Genomic DNA, 17,806 nt, shown 5'->3' on the forward strand with positions numbered 1-17,806 from the left:
GAATGCAGTCCACTTCAGAGACCAACCTTAAATAGTAGAAAATAACACAGGATTTTGAGTAAGAAAGCCTAGCTCCCACTTTTCTATGTTAAAGCTGTGTCCTCTTATACTCCCTGTACTCCAAGTAACCCATTTGGTAAAGGAAGATAATACTGCTTATTTCTATGGTTGGTTTTGAAGAGTCAGGAGATAACGAATAGAAAAATGTCTAACACCATGATGGATATATGACATCATCAAAATTGCTTTCTGTTCTTGCAAATAGAGGCACTTGAAGCATGAATTTCAAAGTTATCCTTTTGAAAACTGGAGTCTAACCTTGGAACCTGTAGAGCAGAGTGAAATGATGTGCCAAAGGAGCTCCCGAGAGCAGTTGCACAGCCCAGGTTCAGGAGGCCCGGACCCGTGTACAGGGCTCTTACTGCTAGACCATGCAACTTCTGATCAGATGAGGAAAGGCAGACCAATGGCAAAAGGGCTTCAGAAGGATGCACAGAGCTTTGCTTCATCAAAGCCCAGCTCCTGAGTCTCAACCAGACCAACTCATGTGCCTCCTTCCCTGGAACAGATAGCTGGTCCCGGCATCATTGCCCATTCTTCTCACCACCTGGATCAGTTCATTCACCAAAACCACCCTTTTTAAGAAGGAGCCATATCCTACAAGAGGCCCTTAAAGCATTCATTTCAAATTATCCTTTTGGAAACTGTTGTCCAACCTTGGTATTAGATTATTAAAACGTGCATGCATTCTTCCTTTTCCATCGAGAGATAGTATCTATTTCTCCATCCTGAATCTGGACTAGCCTAGTAACTTGCTTTGGCCAGTAGAATGCATTAAAAACAACTTTATGCAAGTTCCAAGGCTGTGCATCAGGAGGTTTTGTGTGTTTCCACTCTTGCTCTTGGAACCATGTAAACAAGCCCAAGCTAGCCTGCTGGAAGATAAGAGACCACAGGAGGAGAACCAAGGCCTCCAAGCCAAGGGCCCCAGACCTGTGAGCAAGCCCAGCTGGGTTCAGCCACAGCGGGTCCAATTTAGTAGAACCACTCAGCTGAGCCCAGTCCAAATTGCTTACCCTCAGAATCATGTTATTGTTTTAAGCCACTAAGATTTAGGGTAGCTTGGTACATAGCAAAAGCAAACTGACAGACACTCCTTGTTCTGGACACTCATTTGCTCTGTTAATTTGGACATAAATTCAGCTTCTATGAATCTTGGTTTCCTTGTCAGTAACATGGGAGAAAGTAATAGTTCTACTCTGTGTTTAGTTGCTTTATAAAACCATTTCATATCTTTATTATTTACAGTGACTGAGAAGTCTATCATGAGGACTTATTGAGATCATACATGTAAAATGCCAAACTCAGAGTACATTCTCAAAAAAATGAAAGCAACAATATTTTAATTATGTATCTGAAGAAGACATTTGTAAATACCAACATTCTCAGTTTTTGAAAGATCTAGGCACACATTTCATAATACGTGGTTTTGGTAACATAGCACCTACAAGTACTGAGCACACAGAATTTATTTTTTCTATCAGTGCTACACAGGCAAGCTTCATAGAGAGCACCTGAAAAGAGAGAAGGTAAAGGAGATTGTGGGAGGGAGAAAATATATGAGCATTTTCTAGTTTCTGTCAATACATGGCTTATTTTCAGATGTACTAAAGGTTTGGATTTTCCTCACGGCAGGAAAAATAATGAAAATTGTTTCCTCATTAATCCCAAATTTCCTATAACGTGCTCTCGGGAATTCTACCCCCTGCCAGAAAAAAAAAAAAAAAAGAAAAAGAAAAAAACACATACACATAAATACACAGAGTAAAGCATACTTACCCTCTCTGAAAAAGATCCACATTATAAAATTTATGAAGCTCTACAGAAAACTCAACTGTTCCTTGTACTTCAGACATGATCTTTTTGGTTCATTACCTGAAAAACAAGAAAGAAATTAACATCTTGAGATCACATCAGCCAAACACAGAGAGCCTGGCTTCTATAACAGGAACCAAAACAGTGCTGAGAGGGACAATATCTGACTGACGGGACCAGCAGGAGCACCACGTGTCCACTGGATGTCACCAACCAGGGGTTCCTATTATAAGAAAAGGCACAGAGAGACTTAAGAGTCTTGCTTAATGTCACTACAGCTCATACTTGGAAGGACTGGGACTCAGACCCAGATATCCTAACTCCAAAACTGGGCTGATCCACTGCCCTTTCCTATCTGTCAGTATTGTGGAGGCAACAACATCCCAGCTCTTGGACAAAAGCACCAGAATCTTTGCTCCCCCATTTTTCAGCTGTGTGACCTTGGGCAAGTCACTTGACTTCTCTTGTTTGCAGTGCTCTTATCTGCAACATGAGGACTGGTAATTGCATATAACTTTGATAGATGATGGAAAGTTTACACACACACACACACACACACACACACACACACACACAAACACACACACACACCACATTGAGCACTTTGCATGGTCCCCGACAGGTGGTAAATACTGAATAAGCAGTAGCTACCATTAATAATGATTAATAATAATCATTGACAATAATTTAATCATTGATATTATAGATGCAGTCTCTAAAGAGCTAAGCTGGCTGGAGTGGCAAGGACAAAAGTATGCTGTGTCAAGTATGGGAAGCAGGACAAGCGGGTGTGTTGCCAGGCAGATGCTAAACCCACCTGACAGGATGCTCATTTTTCAAGCCAGGAGACCCGAGCATCAATAATAAGAGGGTTGGATGAGAAAGATGGGAGGGAACAAAATTAAAATAGTCCAAGTCTTGGATGAGAAACAAACCAACAGGGGAACTCAAGACAGGCTGGGTTTTCTGAGAATATGAAATCATCTAGATACTAAGAATTTGTAAGAAGAGGAAAAAACTGACTTTCATTGAGCACCTACTCTATTCTTGGTGCTACATAAAGTATTTTATATAAGTTGCCTGATTTTTTCCAAGAATTTTATGATAAAGATTCTTGTCCCATTTTTCAGATAAAAATAAAAGGATCAGAGAGGTAATGACCTGATCAGAGAGGTAATGAACTGGAGCCACTTTCAAACTCTGGAATGTTCTAGCAGTGTGCCCTTTGGTAAGTCTCCTTACTTTCTTCAAGCTTCAGTTTACCACCATGTGTAATGGGGACAGTACAAGCTACCTGGTAGGATTCCCAATAGCATGGAAGGTAATTACTTGCAATGTGTCTGGTACCCAGCAGGTTCCCAATAGCTGGTGTGACCTCCAAAAAGGAGAGAATGAAAGCGAAGGAAGAGGAGAGAAACTAAGGGAATACTTGGGCTTTCCCAGCTGCCACTTGGTGATTGGCACCTAAGCCTCCTTTCAAAGTCCTCCTCCTTTCTGCCCCCAAGATGCCTCGGGGACCAGACCCAGCTTCACTGCAGTTAACAGAGCCAGGCTAGGCCAGCTCCCAAGAGTAAGAGCACAGGGATTAGCTAGGCTTTAACTCTGCATCTCAGTCTGGCAGGGCTTCCATCCAGGGAAACATTTCTAAAGAAATTTCAAAAGGCCACATATCGAATTAAAATGCAGCAGATCCTAGGAACCAACCTCTACAAATTCTGCAAGACATAATTTCAATCTGATAAATCTGGAAAGGCCCAGCTCGTAAAATGTGCTGAAAACTCATTTTCCTAATGGGAGAGCCCTCAAGGCATGCCCCAGCCCTGCCGACACACAGGAGCCAGCCAAGGTTGGAACTTCCCACTCAGCTTCCATCTCGGAGCATTTCCAGTAAAAGGCAGATGGAGCAGCAGCAAACAGAAGCTTTGGGATGCTTCGTCTCATTACCACATTAAATAGCAATGGCTGTATCTTCCCCATTTCCTCGCCACCCCACTCAGTCTCAATCCCCAAAGACCTGCAGATGGCAAAGCCATTTGACTCCTTGCTTGTGGTTGTCAATTTTCAGTAATCCCTGGTCCCTCTCCCGAACTCTGATCCTAGGGGGAAGAATGCATAGAAAGAGGGCAGAGGAAAAGCAAAAGCAACACACACTAACAGTGCTAGCCTAGCACATTCCAAACACGGCTGGGGGTTCCACACGTTGTTTCACGCAATCCTCGAAAATCCTCTGAGGTGGGCAATATTGACCTGGATTCACAGAGGACACCAATACCTTTCAGAGGAAGGGAGCTGGCCACCCAGGACACCAAAGACTGGTTTTCCAGCTCCAGGACTTACTGGCAGAAGGACTGGGACAGTGTTCTTCTGGGAAATCAATATTTAGAAAAAAAAAACAATGAATGCATGCAGAGTACCATAGAAAATATCATTTTCTCCTTGAAAGATACACCTTACCATCTAGTCCTTGCTCAGGACTAAGAGGAAGGACTTCCAGAATTTCAAAAACAAACACAGCTTCATGGTGGGAAGCTGCCTTTTCCTTTTTAATAGGATGTGATTCATTATAATCAAACACCCAGTTATTCAATGAGGAAGATGAACTCACATTTAAAATATGTTTTAAATCTCCGTGTTCATTTTGCTGGTAACTGTATTTGATCGATTTGTGTTCAGTCACCCAAAGCCACTTGCTCTGGTTTCCCTTTCCCCCACTCTATCTGAGGATATTTAGAGCAGTGTTTTCAGGTGTTGTCCTCAGACCAGCAGCATTAGCATCACTTTGTTACAAAAGCAAAATCTTGGGTTCCACTCCAGATCTACAAAATGAGAAACTCCAGGGATGAGGCTCAGAAATCTGTGTTTTTACAAGTCCTCCAGGGAATTCTGATGCAAACACTCATTTGAGAAACACTGGCTTGGAGACTAGTCTTTTGGTGTTAACCAGACCTGAGTTAACTCGGTTTCTTGTGAGCTGCATCTCCTTGGGCCCACTGTGTAACCTCTCTGTTCCTGTTTTCTCATCACTGATGGGAGAATATTAAGAGTACCTACCCCTCAGACTGTTTTCATGATCAATAGAAATAAAATACATGAAGTGCTTAATACAGTGTCCACACATTCTTACAACATACACATGACATATACATACAACAGATGCATGACACATACCCAACACATGCATACACATGTACACACACAACACACTCATATACCCAATACATACCCAAACATGCAGACACACACAATATACACAGATAACATAGACACACAACATACACAACACACAACATTCATCACACACACACAAGATGCCCATGACATACACCCAGCACATGCTCAACACTCACACAACCAACACACACACACCCAACACTCACATCCAACATGCACATGTACACACACTCAGACACCAAGCACGTGAACACACACACACACACACACACACACATTCTACAATCATCTTCTCTGCACTATGACCTTCTATAACCAGTGCCTCCCACAATTCTAGCAATCTCGAACACACTATTACATTTGGTGTGATTCTGCATTTCCTGAAAGCCGTGTGCCCAGGCACCACACATATTGATCTTAAAAGGAGACCTTGCCCTCAAGGTACTCAGACTGTGAAAGGGTGACCAGTGACAGTCACAATGAGAATGGTGAGGGTGCAGGAAGAGGGAGGACCTGTGTACTGGGGCTAGGGCAAGGTCTCCCTGGGAAGGCTGGCTTCTGGGTGAGAAGGCCTTTGTCATGCCTCAGTCCAGGGTTATCAATGTAAAGCTCTCTCTGTTCAGAAAGTGAGGAGAGTCCCCTCAGCAGGTGTTCCCAGCCTTGGCTCACCTGGAGTGCCCTTGGTATTTCCCTCTATAGTATGTAATGCCCCGGGAACCACCTGACCCACTGTCTGGTCCTTTCTCAGGCAGCAGCCCTAGCAGCCTGCACTTGCGTGCGAGCAGCTTGCTCGTGGTGCACCACGTCTTAGACAAACACACCTAGAAAGGACGGTAAAGGGAGAGTGAAGAGCTTCTGAAACACAGCTCCAGACATTGACACAGACTTCAGAGCAGCTCTCCTTGTGGACCTCAGAGAGAACAATCTGCCTCTGAAGCAATATACACATAGTCTCAAGAACCAGACACCTGAGTCCCCACGGACCCTGGGTGGCCTTGGACTCATTACTCACCTCCCTGGACCCCATATTCCTCACTTTTAAAGTGGGAATAATGATCATAGCTTCTTTTGGAGTTATTGGGAGAGTTATAAATGTTAATATATGTGAGGCACTCAGAACAGAGCCTGGCATATAATAAACCTCAATACATGTAGGCTATTTTTAGTTTTCTTACAGAAGGCAGAACCAGGACACAAGGTAGAAGAAGATGAAATGAAATTACATCTGTGTTTAGTTTCTATTCAAAAAAACTTGAAAAAAATCTTTATTGACTGCCCCATAGTCCTGGCCTGTTACGGGAGCTTTCCAGCATCCCAGCTGCCCACAGTGGTGGATCTGTCTGGTGAAACAACGAACTTCCCCATCACCGGGGGTGTCCAAGCAAAGGATGGGGCCCCCACTCTTCTAGGATGCTGGGCCCTGACTTGAGTTTAAATGACAATTAAATTATCTTTCAGCCCTAAGTTTCTAAAATCCCATCATCCTCAGGCAGGCCATGTTTATCTTTGATTGACAAGGAACGAGTTATAAGAGGCAGAGGGTGGAGCGGAGAACCAAGAGGTGAACCTCAGTTCAGATCTGATTTCCGCCACTTAATAAGTTCCCTAATATATTACTTTAGCTCTCTGAGCCTAGGCTTCTGCATCTGTACTTCCAGGGAAACACCTAACTCAGAGAATGATATAAAATGGTACCTAGTGAAAGAGATTTGTTTAGAGTATTAAAATGATTTCATTGTCAACTGGGTCTATTAAAGCAATGAAGAAAAAAGATATTTTGAAAACATAAGCACATGATACTTATTCTTCCTGAGGAAGGAGAGGACTAGGCTGTAAGCCCCTAGAAAACAGGGCCACTGAAGATTTATGGGTACTGAGTACTTCATGCTACCACAGTGATAGAGTCTGGAAGTGTTGTCCCCACAAAACTCATGTGGAAATATGATCCCTAATGTGACAGTGTTGGAAGCTGCTTGAGTCATTGAGGCAGATCCCTCATGAATGGATTAATGCTCTTCCTGGGAGAAGAGGGGTAGTGAGGTCTCCCTCCATTAGTTCCTGCGAGAGCTGGTTGTTTAGAAGACCCTGGCACCTCCCCTCTCTCTCTTGCTTCCTCTCACCATGTGATCTGCTTGTACCCGCTGGCTGCCTGCCACTTTCCACCATGAGTAGAAGCAGCCTGAGGCCCATGCCAGATGCAGCTGTCCCAGAATCATAAGCCAAATAAACCTCTATTATTTATAAATTACCCAGTTTCAGGTATTCTGTTATAGCAACATGAAATGGACTAATACACACAGTATCTGGTACACAGTAGGAGTTCACAAATACGTATGAAATTAAGAAATAAAAGGCAGCATCAGAAAAGAGTGCTGTACCAGAGTGTGAACAGGGTACGAGGACAGAAATCAACAAGGAAAACAAACAAAGCAACACAAAGCAAAGCCAGATCCATTTAGGAGCTGGGACAGTGATGTAAGTTACGGGGGAAGGGAGCAAGTTCTTTGTCACTAGAGGTATCCAAAAAGAGGCTGGCAGGTTGAGCCCTTTCTAGACTCATCCATGGCTGAGGACTGGCATGGGTTCTGGGAATATGCTGAGATGAGGGCACTGTGAAGCATCCACGTGTTTGGAAGGAGGGAACTCTCCATCCACAGCACGTCGGAAACCATGCCCTCACTGCCCAGGTTTCCTCAACATTTGGTCTAAAGACCTCCCGTAAAAGAACCATCTAGGGCACTTGAAAACAAAAATGAAAACATTTTCCTGGATCCAACACCCAGACCTCCTAATCAGACTCCGGAATGGGATCTAGGAGTACATATACTAAAGATTTTTTGTTTGTTTGTTTTGGTTTTGTTTTTGTTGTTATGAATATTCATGGGGTACAAAGCTGACCATCACCACTTGTGACATCACCAAGATGTGATGGCCAGATAAATACTGGCAGCATGCCCATTACCACAAATTGAGGTTATACCCCATGTCCCCCACCCAGTTAATCCCCAACTAAAGTTTGAATCTACTGATGCAGATGCTTCTGATGCCAGCTCAAATGGGGAACTGTGTACGTAGCTAATAGCTGAGCCAGCGACCAGAGGAATGTGTCTGTTTCTCATCTGTGTGACCTCAGGGGGGCAGGAAGCATGTTTGGGAAGGAATATTGGGTATTTCTCTATTTCTCTTTCAAAAATTGAATTCCTCTTCTTCTAGAGTCATACAAATTGTCTGGATGTGTAAAGTGCTATGTAAAAGACAGAGAGTCTGAGTGGCACCTGGAATGGGGCCTCCATGGTCATGTGACTGTGTGTGCATGCATGTGTGAGTGTGTGCGCATGTGGAAGTATATGCGTGTGTGTATAAGGAGATCAAGTTTTGGAATAAACCGGCCAGGATCCAGCTGTCTACTTTACAATTTACTTCTAGTTACAAAATTCCTCAAGCCCCAGTCTCCTCCTCTGCAAAACTAAGATAATAAATCTTTGCCCACAACGGGTAACACAGAAGGTTGACAACAAGTGTTAGCCCTCCCATAACACATATGGTTTAAGCCACCAAGAATAACTTTATGCATTTAGTTAAGTGTATGAATGTTTCATTTTGAATTTTCTTTTTACTTTCACCATCAGATTTCATTGAGCTTTTTCTTTCAGTGCATGTGTTTGCTTCCCTCCAATTTTATGTCATTATTATCCAGAATGGTGCATTCAAGGATATTCAAAACTGTGCAGTATGGGGGGATGGGGAGAGTCCTTTTTCTCTGTCCCAAAACTGTGACCTGCAGCTCTCTCCCCAAGTAGCTGGGCCAGGAGATGGCCCTCCAGTCCTTGCACTGGAGGCATCTAAAGAGACCCCAAAGCTGCAGAGGACTGGCTCCACCTACCCAGCTGTCTGGGCATCAGTCCCCCCTCTCCTCCTCCCCACAGACAATTACTTGTCAATTCTCACCATCTTTAGCTCCTCGAATCCAAGCCTTTCTCTCCATCTCCAGGGCCACCACCCTAGGAGTGGCCGGTCACCATCCTTGTGCCTGGGTTATCCCCACCTCCCAGTGCTGATCTCCTTGTGCTGGCTTCACCACCATCAGCACATCCTCCACCCTCTTGCTACAGAAACCCTTCAGTGGTTCCCTTTGCCCTCAGCCTGGCTCGGGAGGTGTGTTATAATCCATCGATTCCTCACTTCTCCAGGCACAATCCTTTATCCCCCTCCCGTGCTGTGTCTGAACTTTAATTTACTTCCTCTATTTCTATGGCATGTGATCTTTTGAGGATTCCATCGCTGTACAGGTACTGCGGAGACTGTCAATGCGTTAGGGTGGCATGAGATTAAAGATGGTGACATATACAGAGAACGTCAGTCACTGCCTGAAAAATTGGCAATTGCTCATCAGCAGTAGAAATTACTATTTTTATCTCTAGCCTTCAGTGCAGATGGCAGAAATTCAAGTTTCCTCCTGCCATCCAGACCAGAAGAACCAGGGCTCCCTCTTGACGTTAGAGGCTCTGGGGTCCCTGCAGGCCTGGCCTCCACATCAGTCACACTGAATAACTGTACTTTCCATTGCAATATGTCTAAAATGCTTCATTGTTTATTTACATTTTCTAAAATGTTTCAGAGCATTCTCAGTTACCTCTGAGGAAATTTGATAAAAATATGAAAACTAATTTGGAGAAATACCATGATTCCAATACCACATTAGATTTTGCTTAGGAAAAAAATAAAAATCCTTTCACAAATATGTTTTCCTTTAAAAATGTATTTTTCTTTAAAACTTTAATCTTCAAAGTGTGTGGCCTTTGAAAGAATAGGTGACAAAAAGTTTAATCTTTAGATACACATCACATTTATTTGATGAAAAGGGCATGCAATGCTAATGTGCTCGAAGTCTGTAAATCGTAGGATGACGACATGGGAGATGAGGAAGGTTCAGGACCCTCTCGTGCTACAGAGGAAATTAATGAGGACAGAGAAGGGATCCCAGAGCATCACCTAGCAAGTGCATGGCAGAGCCACGCCTGAGCCCAGAACACCGTATCAGAATGTGCTGCCTTCCCCCTGTCGTCTGAGAGAAGCAGCAGAAATCCATCTCCAACCACGTGTGGCCGCATCCGCTAAGGAGTTACCTAAATCCCGGCAGCCTGTGAGCTTCCCCAGCTGGGGCTGGCGGGGGCAGAGGGAGGCCAGAACTCAGCTGCCTGATCCCGCACATCCCAGCAAATGCGGCCCCCGGTATTCAGTCCCCGATGTGCAAAATCACTTTGTTTCTTTCAGTGCAGAAATCAGAAAGGAGCTGCGTGTGTTTATTTATTTTTTTTCACATCTGAAGAAAATGCAATTAGAAGCATCTCACATGATGCCAAATTCCTGTTTTCCTTGGGTTCTGTGCCCCCCCTTGTCTTAGGTACCACTTTAAAATTCAGGCTTGAAGGCACATAAGATTTCACAACCTCATAAAAGGATGACTGACTCATAAAATCAGGCAGAAGCCTTGAAGTATCAAAGACAAGGAAGCTCCATGAAAGAAATGCCAGCCAATGCCATCACAATTTGTAGCTCTAGGCATGGAGTCTTCTCCCTTTCTGCCAGTGCTGGAAGCTCTGGTGCCACTCACTGGGAAGATAAGCATGTGACCACAGTGGTGGCGATTCATTTCTCCTTCCACCTACTGCAGCACGTGCACACAGACACCTAAGTGTGTGCAACACATATACACAGTCAACAAAAACAACGGCGACGCCATGAGTTCACCTCTTGGAGAGACAATATCAAATCATTAGTGTGGTCTTGACTAGATTTGAAAGACTTTGACTTTGAGTCTGCCAAATCTGACTGATTCTCATCCTGACCATTTCACGGGTAATCTTAATCACATTCTAGCCCTCCCAGTTTCCAAATGTGAAACCCTACAATAGTAATATCTATTTGGTAGCGATTTACTTTTATGAAGGTTAACACTAATGTACATTTTTTCAACAACGTTATGGCTGCTCAATAAATGGTGGATAATGCTAATATTAGAATAACTAATAATATCGACAAAATATGTATGTTATGCAATAAAAATTATGCATAGAAAACATGACTATAAATACCCAAAAAAGTCCAACCTGGAGAGTGGGGTGAACCAGCAGGAGAACCTGGGTAGAGCTGAGGTGCTACAGAAAAACGTAGGCAGTGTTCAGGGCCCAGCTACCAGGACCCAGTTCTTGGGGGAGGCCACAGCCAAGGGAGCTGGGCTCAGTTTTAGGTTTCCACCTTCTCTGGGTCCTGGGAGAGACAGAAGCTACATCTCTCCTCCTGGAGAAACCTAATGTAGAAAGGTAGTAACAGCACCTTACATTCATTGAGGTTGGGGAGGTTTCAATGTAATGATGGAGATAACTTGAGTCAGAGATAGCAGATAACAGATACACCTGCTTTGAAAGGCCCTGACTCACTTTCTGTCCCCTGAAGAGAATCGGTAGATGCTGATTCTGCCCCAGTTGCTGAGAACAGGATTCCTGCTTTGGAATAGAGCCTGGAGTAGACATTCTCTATGCTTCCTGACAGTCTTGATAGTCTATGAATATCACACCATCTAATTTTAAGGTTCTGCAGTTATTAATGGATATAAATGTTTCAAGAGCATTTCGTTTGCAGAATGGCAGTGCACCTAATTCAAACTGAATCACATGAAGATGTCAGCAGGTTTAGCATCAGGGTGCCGTTGTTTAACCCTTTGAGGTCATCAGCACTGTATGGGTATTAATACCTCAGATGTCAAAGCACTGTGATTTGGTGGGCCCTAAGATCACCGTGCCCACCCTCTTGTTACACAGATAAGATCTTTGAGGCCCAGGGAGGAAAGCAGCATGCCCACACTCACAGAGCAAGTGTCCTCAGGACCCCTGTCTCCCGATTTCTCGTCTAGTGATCTCTGAATTCCTGGTAGCCAAAGTTTTCACCATCCATGATGTCACCTGATTATAGAATGAACCCAAAGAGGTAAAAATAATAATAATAATAATAAAGAATAACATCCATCAATATTTGCATAGTAACAGGAGAGGTAGTGTATGTAACTAAGATTCATCAGGAACTCAGAACTTAAGATCTTACAGGAAACTCAGGGGTCACACATGCTGGTGTTGATAAAACGGAACATCTGGGTAGGTTTGGGACATACAGCCATCTGCGAGAAAAGCCATGACTGGATGCCAGATCCTCAGAGTGTGATGCTCTGTAAGACCTTGCACAAACAGACCCACCTCTGTTACAGGTGCAGCCCCAGCACCAATGCTCACGTAACCCAAGCACAACCTGAACTCTTAGCGTGCAAAACCCAGGTGCTTCAAATTCTGGAACTTTTTTCTCTCACTTTATTACCACCATGCCAACCAAAACCTCTCCAAATATTCTTATGAAAGTGCCTCACCTTCTCTGAACATTGTTTTACTTTTGCTCAAGCTATTATCTCCACTGAGATGGCCCACCTTTCACCTCTCTACCTAACAAGCTCCCCATCCTCAAATGGCCAACCCAGCTTCTCCTGGAAGACTTTCCTGAATGGCCATGCCACTTTCCTCCCCAACACAAGCTCCCTACCTTACCGAGTGCATTCCAAAACAGCCCTGACTATGGCATGCTCTGGAAGCATTTCTATCTTTCAGGTTAGACTGTGAGCTCCTTAAAAGAAGTAACAGCCACTGAGTCTAGCAAGAACCATGGTAGGGAATAAGTGTGGAATAACATTTATGGGACAAACAAGAGAAGGAATAAAACACTAAATAAATACAAGAGAAAATGAATGTATATATGAATGAACCGTTAATTTCCCTTCTTTCCAATCAAATATAAAGTTTCCTTGGGCACCTGGAACCAGCCCCTACTTAGAACTTTGAGGCTGAAATAATACCTTTCTTATTTTTAAGGCAGCCCTGAACTCCTTTTGTCTTCTGTGTGTGTCTACCAAGGAGAGAAGGAAGGTGTGTACAACCACCATGCCTGAGAGCATCCCATAGAGGAGCCAGTACCAGGAGAAAGGATGCAGGAATGGATGGTGTTTGAGCTGCAGAGGAGGAGGTGAATGTAAGACATGAGGCCCCAGCCATGAGCCCAGGCTGGCATTTCAGACATGCTCTCTGTTTCTGCCCTAGCCATGGTGGTTTGGGACCCAGTTTTGTTTAGCGTCTGTCATTAGCTTCACAAGTGCAGCCACAACACAGCCTGCATCCCCGTGTTCCCACGCTGACCACCCACAGATTCCACAAGTCTCCACCACCAACCTTCTCACATTCTCCAGGGCCTGCCCTTCTCCCAGCCAAAATAGAGTGCTAAGTAGGAACAGGATATGGAGGGCTTTAAGGTGGTGATTAACGATGTTTCCTGGAATCTCCTAGCACCCAAGAGGAACTGTGCTCTGCTGAACATCAAATGTGCAGCAGGGCTCCTCCTCCTCCAGGGCCATAGGTGCCTCTGGAGGTGCAAACCACACCAGGGAAGACCTCTCTCGAGGCTTCTGTGGTTGGCTCACAGTCCCACAGGGCTACAGGGGCTTTGAGAGTGAGGAAACACAACTCTTTGTGGCTATTCAAGAGAATGGACTTTCTCAAGCCAGCGATTAAGTCCAGCCCCTTTGACCGTGGGTCACAAATAATATCACCACCATTCCCAACCACAAAAATGCCCCTCTCTGCACTGTCACCTACTTTTCTAGATGTCAGTGAGGTTGATGATCTCCTTCAGCTCCAGTGTAAATGATTCCTTAGGCAGAGACTCAGGAGACCTGAAATCCAGAGGTACCCAGCATCTACCCTGTTGTTAGACTTTTCCCTCAGGGCCTTTAAAGCCAGACATGCTTTGGTTCAAGTCCCAACTCCAATGAATATATCTGTGCAAACTTGAGGTCAGTTGCTCAATATCACTGGGCCTCAGTTTTCCTAATCTGTAAAACCACACATCTAGCAGGGACAGGGTGGAGATTAGAAGACTTAAATGTAATCTGGCATATAAGACCAAGCCTGAGCTGGGACCAGGCCTCACAGGATGAGCACCTCCCTCCAGCCAACTGCAGCTCCTACTCCAGCACAGCACAGACCCTGGGAGGAGCCCTAGTGCTCTGCAGATCAGGAATGAGGAGTTCATCCAATACGGGAGGGGGGGGGAGAGAGAGAGAGAGAGAGAGAAGAAAATGCATGCTCAGAGAAGTCCACCTTTCATTCCACCTTCCTCTTTCTTCTCCTTTTGCTTAGTCTCTCCCCAGCTTAGCAGAGAGAGAGCAGAGCAGAAATAAGAGGCCTCAACCACAATTTCTCTCATGAGACTTGGAGGCCCAGCCCTCACTCAAGAGGCTACAGGAAGGAGTTGCTATTCCCTGGAGCTCCTGCCACATGTCAGGCCTGGTGGGGGAGGGCTCTCTGCACTCATGTTCCCACTTAATCCTACACATGCTCCTGTGCGGACGGTGCTACTATTACCTCATTCCACAGGAGGGGGTAACCGAGGCTCAGGGTGGCATGACGTACCCAGGTTCCCAGTGTCAGAGAGAGTGAGTGACAGAATCATGAGCCACTGTCTCTCAAGTCCCAGTCATCTCTCCCCTACTCCTAAAACACCTTCCCAAGTGGTCTTCCTGCCTCCTCCATTCTCCACTCAAAGCCAGACAGTCTATAGATATAAACATCAAATCAATTTCCTAGTTGCAAACTCCCATTGGCTTCCTATCACCCTTTAAATAAAACTGAGGTCCTCCAGAGAAGATACACTAGTAGCCAACAGTACATGAATAGGGACTGAACCTGAAAAGTCATTAGGGAAATGGAAATTAAAACCAGTGAGACACCTTGATTAAAAACAGGCCAAAGACCTCAAAAGACACATCAGCAAAAGAGACAGACAGATGGCAAATAAGTATATAAAAAGGTGCTCCACATCACATGTCATCAGGAAAAGGCAAATTAAAATAATAATGAGATACCACTGCACACCCATTAGAATGGCCAAAATTCAGAACACGGACACCACCAACTGCTGGCCAGGATGTGGAGCAACAGGAAGTCTCATTCGTTACCGGTGGAAATGCAAAATGGCAGAGCCACTTTGGAAGCCAGTTTGGAGGTTTCTTCTAAAAACAACACACTCACAGTAAGATCCAGCAATTGCACTCTTTGGTATCTACCCCAGGGAGTCGAAAACCTCTGTCTACAGAAAATCCTGTGCACAGATGTTTACAGCAGATAATTCAAAATTATCAAAAATTGAAAACAACAAAGATGACCTTTAGTGGGTGAATAGATAAACTGCTGTTTATTCAGATAATGCAATATTATTCACAGCTAAAAAGAAATGAGCTATCAAACCATGAAGAGACAAAGAGGAACCTTAAATGCATATCACTAAGTGAAAGGAACCAACCTGAAAAGGCTACATATTGTATGATTCTAACTATATGACACCCTGCAAAAGGCAAAACTATAGAGACAGTGAAAAGATCAGTGGTTTCCAAGGGGTAGGGGTTCGGCAGGAATGCATAGGCAGAGCACAGAAGATTTTTAGGGCACTTGAAAGTACTCTGTAACATACTAGAGTGGTGGGTACATGTCATTACACATCTGTCCAAACCCAGAAATGTACAACACCAAGACTGAACCCTAATGAAGGCTAGGGACTTTGGGTGATAATGAAGTATCAACATAGATCCATTGATTGTAAACTATGTACTCTTCAGGGGTTGGCTGGTTAGCTCACTTGGTTAAAGTGTGGCGATATGACACCAAGGTCAATGGTTTAGATCCCCATACCTGTCAGCTGCCAAAAAATAAAAAAAAATAAAAAAATAAAAAACCAATATCACTCTGTTGAGGAATATTGATCATCGGGGAGGCTATGCATGTGTGCAGTCAGGGTAAATGGGAAATCTCTGCACCTTCCACCCCATTTTTTTTAAAAGATGACTGGGGATCTTAACCCTTGACTTGGTGTTGGCAGCACCACGCTCTCCCAAGTGAGCCAACCGGCCATCCCTATATAGGGATCTGAACCCTTGGCCTTGGTGTTACCAGCAACACACTCTCCCAAGTGAGCCACGGGCCAGCCCTTTTCCACTCCATTTTGATGTGAACATAAATTGCTCTTAAAATAAAGTTTCTTAGCGCACAAACACACACATACACGCTCACACACACACACACGCAATGAGATATGACTTCATACTCACTAGGATGGCTATAATCTTTTGAAAAATGAAAGATTACAAGTGCTGACAAGGATGTGGAGATATTGGAGCCCTCGTACATATCTGGTGGGAATATAAAATGGTCCAGTCAATGCGGGAAATGTTTGGAGGTTTCTCAATGAGTTAAACATAGAATTACCATGTGATCCAGCAGTTCCACTCCTGGGTATACACCCAAGAGAAGTAAAAAGCAATTGTTCAAACAAAAACTTGTACATGATTGTTCACAGCAGCATTATCCGCAATAGACCAAAGGTGGAAATGAACTAAACGAGCATCATGTGATGAAGAGATAAATCAAAATGCCGTATATCTGTGCAATGGAATATTATTCAACCATAAAAAGGAATAAAGTTTTAATACATGCTGCAAGGTGGATGAACTTTGCAACATTATGCAAAGTTAAAGAAGCCAGACATGAAAGGACAAATATTATGTGATTCCATTTATAAGGAACATCCAGATCAAAGCAGATCCACAGAGTCAGAAAGCAGATTAGTGGCTGCCAGAGGTTGGGGGAGAAGGGATAACGGGGAGTGATTGCTAATGAACATGGGTTTCCTTCTGAGGAGCTGGGACTATTCTGGGACTAGATAGCAGTGAGGGTTGCACGATACTGTGCATATACTGAAAGCTACTGAACTGTTCACTCTAAAATGGATAAAAAGGTGAGTTTTGTATTATGTGTATTTTATCACAGGAACAACAGCAATAAAAAGAAAAGGAAATCAAGCCCTTCTTCCTTGTCCTCTTCTGGAACTTTCTTTCTTGAACAAGTCAGCCCTAAAGCCGTCAGGGGCCCTAGCATAGCTGCCAGGACAAGGACACCCCGTCATAATTATTTGCATTGCACATATCATTGCATTTGCATGTTCCTATTTATTTATCTCTTTAATGCATGTATATACCCACTGAAATAAACTTTGTTTATCTTGTTTATCATTTAGAATCGCCATACTTAGCAGACAAAAGTACAACAAATAGAGCAATATTGGGGACCTATTTGTACCGAAAATATGTTAAATATTTCTGTTTGTCTAAAATTCAAATTTATCTGGGCATCCAATATTTTATCTGGCAGCCCTATCACCACTGTATTCCAAGAGCACAGAGTAGGTGAAGAATAAATATTTATGGAAAACTGAACGAATAAATAATTCCTAGTATAATACCCTTGTGCTCACTAATGAGGAATTCATTCATTCTTTACATACAGTCGTCCTCCAGAATCTATGGCGAATTGGTTCCAGGACCTCCCCAGATACCAAAATCTGCAGATACTCAAGTTCCTGATATAAAATTGTTTAGCATGTGCATATAACCTATGCACATCCTCCCTTATGCTTTAAATCATCTCTAGATTACTTATGCTACCCAATACAATGTAAAAACTATGTAAATAGTCATTACACTATATTGCTGAGGCTATAATGACAAGAAAAAAAGTCTCTACATGTTTAATACAGAAGCATTTTTTGTTTCAAATATTTTCTAGTCACGACTGGTTGAATCCACAGATACGGAGGGCTGACTGTATATATATAT

The 17,806-nt window shown here is 43.6% G+C and overlaps 1 protein-coding gene across 1 annotated transcript in view; it reads right to left on the minus strand.

The window, feature by feature from the left end:
* Positions 1 to 1,916, minus strand: part of FAM135B (family with sequence similarity 135 member B) — a 201,833-nt gene extending 199,917 nt beyond the window's left edge. The window contains exon 1 of the mRNA XM_063079757.1: positions 1,840 to 1,916. Within this exon, the coding sequence (XP_062935827.1) occupies positions 1,840 to 1,916 (77 nt within the window). The remainder of the gene's footprint in view (positions 1 to 1,839) is intronic.
* Between the last annotated feature and the right edge of the window lie 15,890 nt (positions 1,917 to 17,806).

Source organism: Cynocephalus volans, chromosome 15, assembly GCF_027409185.1.
Source record: "Cynocephalus volans isolate mCynVol1 chromosome 15, mCynVol1.pri, whole genome shotgun sequence".
Classification (NCBI taxonomy): domain Eukaryota; kingdom Metazoa; phylum Chordata; class Mammalia; order Dermoptera; family Cynocephalidae; genus Cynocephalus; species Cynocephalus volans.